Here is a 7,933-nt window from a genome sequence, read left to right on the forward strand (position 1 = left end):
TTCCAACGAATCATGTTTGTCCTGCACACATACCTAGCAACAGTAGGAAAAATGGTGCTCAGTTCTCAAACTGGAAGTAAAACAGCTCCAAAAAGGAGAAGGAAGAATTTCTGAAGAACTTGGTCGTGTGCAGATAAATCTGAGCAGTCACCACTCATCCACCAATATACTGCTTTTTATTCTGTCATTCCAAAAACACTGAAGTCTTTGTTGAGAGACATACCTTTTAATGCCCCAGAAACTCACTCTGCAGTCTGTACCTGCACCGTCAATTGACAGACATTAGTCGCCATCTTTGGTCTATCAACATAAAGGCCCGGACTGGGAGTTGAACCCTGTTTATCCCCAACTGGACCCTAACAGATAGCCTCAGGAGGAAGGATACAAGGCCCTTGAAAGTGATTCGTACAATTGTGAAGGATAAAGTCACCATCAAGTATTCAATTGGCTCTTTACTAGATAGGTGATATAACAAGAAGATCCAAAGACCCAAACATTGTTGTGCATGGACCTTTGACTTGAAAAGAACTGCAGGCAACTTAACAAAACTTTCCAGTCCAGTTCGGTAAAACCTATCTTTAATTTAATTTACACTACTGAAAGCTTGCATGAGGTGACTACACTCATTTTGTGTTTTTTCCCACTAATTCCAGTTTATTTTGTCAAGGACAAGTTATGCTTTTAATAAGGTGAAAAATCAATACTATACATGCATAGCTATTCAAGAAATTACAACCATCTGGCCCCTAATTACACAAGAAACTACTATGTCTACAAGGCCATGAGGTGAGATCCAAATATCCCTATCAGTGTAATAATCACCAATTAGAGTAGTTGCTACATGGTGGGCCTGGTATTGCCTCAATTTAGGGAAATCTATACGGAGGGAACATTGCACATACACCTGACACTTGATGACTTAATTAGACTAATACCTGTAGAGAATAAAATTATAAAAAAATCAACCATTACAAATCCTTCATTCTGCAAGACCAGATTAGTTTGACCTAGTGGCATCATCATTTGAATGCTTAAAACAGTTCCAAACTAATTAACCTATGATTAAAGGTGAAATGGCTTGGAGAACTGGAAAAAATATCCTGTTATTCAAAAAAAAACTCTGGCTCCAACTAAACTTGTGCAAAAAACAAATATTTTTCTTTGAAATGGATGCAGACGAGGGTGCCAAAAGGGGGGCAAGATCAAGCAAATGGACCAACTAAGACGAATCATGCCAAACAAGACTACTCTAAAACAAAATACAGATGCAGTTGCTGATACAAATGAAAAGAGCATGGGATACAGATGACAAGAGAACAGCCTGCAGTGTTTTAGGTCGAAAGGTTGTCTCAACAAGGACACCCTTGGGTAGTGCTTTAACTTGCTCATATCTTAGTTCACATGAAAGTACTAGTCTTCCACATAATCATCACAAAGAGTTACCTCCCAACTACTAACCAAAGCAGCACTGAAAGGACCACCTCAGCCATCCAATTCTTTTGCTTTGCAGCGAGACCATCACAGATAAACTGCCTCCAGTTAAATCTTTAATAGTCATGTTAATAGCACCTTCTGTTATGACTTATGAGAACGTATAGATGCCCTTCGTTTCAGTAAATGTAATCAAGCTCAACGTACATCCATGAAGTGCAAAGGGCTCCACATACCAGTGCATTTAGATAATTCACCTACCCGATGGAACTAGCAAATCTCAAAATTACAGTAAGCAACCCTTGTATCTGGAGTTGCAGGATCTTTGAGTGTACAAGAAACGACAAAAGTGGAAAATATATGCAAGTAGAAGATAACCATAAAGATCCTTTAAAAGGGAGATAGATACAAATGGAATCTGCAACCGCTATGATAGGCATGTATGTATTTCAAGACTACTAACCAAACTAATGAATATGCAGAAGAACATATGGCATACTTGCTTCTTAGTAGTTACTAGTTAGGATCAGCATTTAGCTCAAAAAGGCATTACAATTTGCAGAAAAATTGCAGCTTTCTGTTAACCTACTAATAATGCATTTACTTCAGTCATTACATGTTCATTGTAAAAAAATCATCTACATATTGTTCTCAGGATGCTTCTATTTTAGAAATGTAATTAGGTAACTCAGCAACAATATGTTTAAACAACAAATTAAAATAAAATAATATCACCCTCGTAATCTTATTCTATTTGTCACGTCATAGGCGCATCCACGTCTATTGTAGACAATTTTGTAACCACCTACTAAATGCAGATTTTCCCCACCAGCACGCTATCAATAGCCTTGATATGGTGTTTAAGAGGCTATGAAACATGCCACATTGCCTGCTATCTGTTCCAGCTAACGTGTCAAGGCCCTATGTCATAGCAAAGAACTAGACTTAGATATTGATCCACTTGCCACAAATTAGCGCATAAAATTCAAGCTAAAAAAAGTAGCACTGTCAGCCTGTTAGAAACATTAATATCAATTCATCATTGCAGACCCATCAGTTGATTGTACATTTCAAGAAATAAGAAGTCTGGAATGTGTGGCTATCATCTGCCAGTTATGTGGAGTCTCAGAAGCTGTCACGAAGCGGTAGTAACATCAGTTCCCACTTCCCAGACTTCTCTATGAGATTAAGGATAAGAAAGTCAATATTCCTTCGATTTACAAGAATTGTAGTCAGTGCATGCAAACCAAAACTGGTTATTTTCCACGCCCTTCTCTCAAAAAAGCACACCTTGCTTGTCTGGAAACCATCAGCACATTAACCTTTCAAGAACTGAACAAGCAATCTCAGAATTACATCGACTTGAATTGAAATTAGCTTTAAATGATAGTGTGCCTAGGGGTTGAACAGATGTTAAGATCATTTTTGCATCTCACAGTGAAAACAGGGGAAACTGTAACCAAAAAATTAGTAACTCGAGAATTGTTTTTCACCAACATAAGCAAAATTAGTGTCATCAATGTCCTAACTGATTGGTTTAATTATTGATTGATTCATTTATCAAGAAAGATGGAGTTGACTTCTGTTATAGACTACCAGCCAATGGGCAACTCCATTAAGACTTCTGATGTATGATTTTAAGTTAACAACCATTGCACTCTGAAAGCCAAGAGGAAGTTGTTTTATGCTCAGCCTAGTTGTGCTTTAAAGTTAACCATCAATTTGTACTTCTATACGTCTGGAAATCAAGGTAAATACTTGATGAGGTTTCCCTCCAGAAAAAGGTAAGGAGGTACTGTTGTCTGTTGCAGTATGGGCTAACCTTGCAATGCCAGCACGATCATGACTTATTTGCAGCATTATGTAACCCGTCAATCAAATTTAAAAGGGTAGCATCACACTAATAACTATTCCAGTTGCAAGGAATTGGGATGGGTCCACCAGTTGATTGCAATTCCATAAAGCTGATAAAAGTATCAAATTGCACAATGAATTATGCGGTTCAGTGATTGAGAACGACCAGCTTAACCTGAAGAAGCCCAGCATGTCAAACAACACAAAAAACCATAGGCAGCTTGCAACATGTGGATATATTTTGTCGAAACAGACTTTTCTGATTGATGCAAACTAAGTAGCACAGACAGTACAAAGTTCCCTTCAAGATGTGGTCTAAGACTGCTTACCGTTTCCAATCAGATGGACACCATCTGATATACTGATAGCAACCCAGGGTAACAGTGCACAGTACATCATTTGATGTCTTTGTCAGTCAAGACTTCAACTCTCCATATGTGGCATGTGTACCCATCAAACTTAGCTAAGCGGTTGGCAACATCCATCAACCTTCGTCAAGACTCTGTTTTGCACCTAGAACAGGAAAATGTGGAGAGAAAATTCTTGGAGGGGGCATTTTTGTGCCAAGAAAACTGTAAATAGAAGTCTAAAATTCACCTAACAATATACTGCCCTGTAAAATTTATGATACCGTTGTGTACAGATGATTGGGAAGAAATGTGCAGTGATTGATTTGAGAAGGACTGTGCAGCGATGGTTTGGATGAAATATTTCGCTTCTAACAAACCAAGACGGAGCAGCTGTGTGGAAAGAAGACAAACTAACATTAAACTATGGGAGATAGAGAAACGTGGGCCTGTTTATCAGGTTTCCTGCAATCCCGCTCAATGAATTGGCCCACGAGTGATACAATCTTCCGCGGCCCACCATGACTGCATTCTACAACATGCCAACGGTATCCTCAAGGAATTCTATCTCATTAAACTATGGTGGGGACTGTATGTAGAACTGCCAAAGTGTAAAGTAGCAGAACCTACCTGCACAAGGAATGTAGTACAAATGATTCCTTAGGAAAAATCCTATAGGATTCAATCCTACAAATAAAACAACCAATATAGGAAAAAGGCCTAACAATTCTAATCCTCCAAAAATCCTATGCAATTCCTTTGAATCAAAGGAGCCCCGGGGAGGTGTCCCTAAACGGCCACTATGATCTGGACAAGAAAAGGTGGGACAGGAACAGAGGAATAGCAGTGACTAGTCCTGATGATCTACCACAAACAAATGTCAAGCATAGACCTACAGAATGTTAGCATGGGTTGGATCTGTGCACGGACAGTGTCCTTATACTAACTTGATAGATGAAAGATTACTGACAAACAACCATGTGTTGACATCTCGGCACTCATCAAAGATCTATGAGTTTGTCTGGTTCAAGATACAACCATGATTTTCTGACAACACACTAAGGATTTCTATCAACAGTATATGAGCACATGAATTAATCAAATCACTGTAACAATATCACAAATCAGCCAACAGGGCCTCTTAAGTCACACAAATTGCAAGTTAGATGTCTTGTAAAGTACCCTATGACACTTGTTCTTTCAGAGTTCAGACTAAATACATGTTCAGAACATTTGGGCAGAAAAATGCAGTTCATCCATAGCCCTGTGAACGACATGATAAATTGGCCCTCTGTAACAGAAGTCCTGTTCAAAATTGCTTGCTCTCATTGTAAGAATGGTATTAAACTTTGTAAGAATGATCTCAAGTAGCTAAGCTAAAAATTGTTTACAAACATCAATTCTGTCAGGTAAACAATGGCAACATAGAGTAGAGTAACGTGAGTTATTTGCACACTAAAAACTTGAAACAACTTTATTGATACAGACACGAATACAACATTATCCTAGAATAAAAGCTGCATGCTTATGCAAGTACAGATACAAACATCCATTCTATCAGGTAGAGAAACCAGTAAGCAAGTGTACCTTGCCCATTGTAGGTCAGAATCAGGTTGGCATCTGAATCTGATATCCTTTGCTAATGGGGCAGTTGGAGAGTGGAACAGACTCTCCTCTATCACTAAAAACATGATTGCCAAGCAACGCAGTTGTTGCGAATTACAATGTTTGTCAGGCTGCTATCTGTAATTTGGTGAAAATATCAGGTGGACAACATGGCATGATCCTCAACCGGTCAACCTCCTTTATTTAGAGAGAGCAAGCCTCAGGTATCCCGCCTTGGGAATGAAAGAATCATCAGCATGGGGCAAGCACATGGCATCAAAGCTTCTCTGTTAACCTAATCATGAAAGAACTGACAGCAACAACATCAAGAACAATCCATGATGACTCAAACATGTCATGGAAATAATCAGCACCGATCTCCTCTGCCGCTGACCTAAATGCGTTACCGAACGCGTTCCCCTGAACTGCCCCGAGCCTTGGCTTCCCACATACACCAATGACCAACACCTTCTCAGGCTCCCTTGCTAAGCAAGCACAGATTAGTGGCTTCATCCTTGCACCCCTCTCCTTCAGTGCATCCATCAGGAAGAAACAGAACTTAGTAAGCGCCTGCGGGTGGCAAAGCTTAGCAGTGTCCACTGGATCATCAAGCTTGACCCACCGGAACTTCTTCGCACTCCTGATGAATCCACTCTTAGTGATGGCTGAGCTTCCCTGCCTCAGTATCGCCATCTGTATCTCAATTGCAGATTGCATTCCTTTTCGCAGCTGATCCACATTGCTCAGCGACAACGCAGAGTATGCAACCCAAAATTGCTCAGCAGCACAACACTCCTTTGAGTCCTTGGACTCAGCATTCAGGGATTCAAGCAAAGCTGTGACACCATACACAACATCCGCAGCAGACACCTTGGACCTGTAACCGTGCACCCTCAGGAAGCTCCGGTAGTAGAACTCAGTGAGCCCATACTCAGGCAGGAACCGATCAAACTCATCGCGCATCTTGCGCTTGACCTCCATGCTCATGTACTGGAACCTCTTCTGGCAGTCGGCGAGCGGGAACCCCATCCTCGCCAGGAGCAGCTTCAGCTTCTTCAGCCCGTTGTCGCTCCAGGTCTTGAGCTTGGTGGCGACATATGAGGAGCAGAGCATGGAGTCGAACAAACTCCACTCCCGCAGCAGCATCAGCCTTGGCTCGTCCTCATAGGCGATGCGGGAGGCCTCCGGCGCCCGGATCTTGGTTCCATCCTTTAGCGTGACCACCGACCCGAGGCCGGACGGGTCGAGGTTGCCGGATCCGTTGATGTGCTGCTCGAGCTCCATGACGGCGGCCTGGTAGCGCTCGTTGGTGATGCGCTCGTGGACGAACTGGTCGGTGAGGGAGACGCAGGCGAGCCAGAGGAGCTCGTTGGTGTTCCTGCGGAGCGTGTGGGCGAGCTCGTACATGAGGCACCCCGACGGCTTCCCGTGGAAGGTGCCGAGGCGGTAGTACTCCCTCCGCAGCTTGCCGAACAGCCTCTCCGGGTCGCCGTCCGCCTCCCCATCGTCCGAGAGCCGGCGCCTCTTCCTTCTCCCTCCCTCGGCGTCAGAATCGGAGTCAGAGGCGTCAGAGTCCTCGTCCTCCTCCGAGACACGGAGGTGCTCGTCGGCGTCCCCGTCGGCGGTGAGGTCGGAGGCGTTGGCGAGGGAGGAAACGTCGAAATCATAGGAGAGATCGGCGGTGTGCTCGTCGTCGGTGGTGAAGAGCACGACGACGCGGTCGTTGGCCGCAGCGAGGTTGTGGAGGTGGACGGGGCGATGGGAATCGACGACGAACGCGGTGGAGGCGGGGGGCAGGATGCCGCGGAGGTCGCGGTGCGCGCCCCAGTTGATGAGGAGCAAGCAGAGCGGCTGGGACGCGGAGAAGGAGGCGAGGAGGGTGGCGGCGGCGGCGGCGGAGGCGACGGGGTAGATGGAGAAGCGGATGGAGTCGGCGGAGAGGACGTGGGCGAGCGCCTTGAGCGCGCAGAGGGAGTCGGCGTCGGCCGCGGAAGGGAGGATCAGCAGCGGGGAGGAGGCGGCCGCCGCGGCCGCGGCGGCGGCGGCGCGGAGGCGGGCGTAGAAGGAGTCGGCGCGGAGCTCCCGCACCATTGGCGCATCAACGAGGGGGATCGAGATCGAGAATTTTCGGTGGAGGTGGGAGGAGAGGAATGCTCGAGATCTGGGAATGGAGTTTGGATTGGGGGCGCTTTGTGGGAGCGGCGAGCGCGGGAGGATTTCGGAATTTTGGTTTTGGGAGGGAACGGCTCGCGTCTTTCGGTTTTCGAACTCCAAATTTTCGGCTTTTGGGGATAGGAATCCCGTTCCGCCTCGTCACTGGAGTCGAGTCGCTTGTGCCGCCCCGATGCTTCATTGGATGACACGCGGGACCACATTCCGGTGGGGCCCGCTTGTCATTGGGGGGAGGACATTCCGGTGGGTTGTTCAGTGATGCGTAATCGTCACTACTACTGGTAGATAGCTGGGCTGGTTCTGACCTAGTAATCGCGAGGCCGCATGGGCTCAGGTCCAGCTCTGTTCGAGAGACTTTTATGGGCTCAGGTCCAGCGTATGATTGTGAGACCGCATATACCCCGTATTAAGATCTCAAAAAACCCTCAAAAAAATATTAAGATCTCAAAAAAAAATATATGCCCCCTATAAAAAAGATTGTGAGACCCCCCGAGTAGGACCATGCGGCCGAATTTTCAAAGGGC

The 7,933-nt window shown here is 44.9% G+C and overlaps 1 protein-coding gene across 1 annotated transcript; it reads right to left on the bottom strand.

The window, feature by feature from the left end:
* Positions 1-5,079: 5,079 nt before the first annotated feature.
* LOC123111314 (cell division control protein 45 homolog) lies at positions 5,080-7,471 on the bottom strand. The gene has a single exon (XM_044532080.1). It carries the CDS (start codon positions 7,326-7,328, stop codon positions 5,514-5,516), a length of 1,815 nt encoding a protein of 604 aa, XP_044388015.1. The 5' UTR covers positions 7,329-7,471; the 3' UTR covers positions 5,080-5,513.
* Positions 7,472-7,933: the final 462 nt, after the last annotated feature.

Source organism: Triticum aestivum, chromosome 5B (genome assembly GCF_018294505.1).
Source record: "Triticum aestivum cultivar Chinese Spring chromosome 5B, IWGSC CS RefSeq v2.1, whole genome shotgun sequence".
Lineage (NCBI taxonomy): Eukaryota > Viridiplantae > Streptophyta > Magnoliopsida > Poales > Poaceae > Triticum > Triticum aestivum.

Excerpts from the sequence above, each read along its gene's own strand:
- LOC123111314 (XM_044532080.1), bottom strand. The coding sequence starts at position 7,328 with ATGGTGCGGGAGCTCCGCGCCGACTCCTTCTACGCCCGCCTCCGCGCC.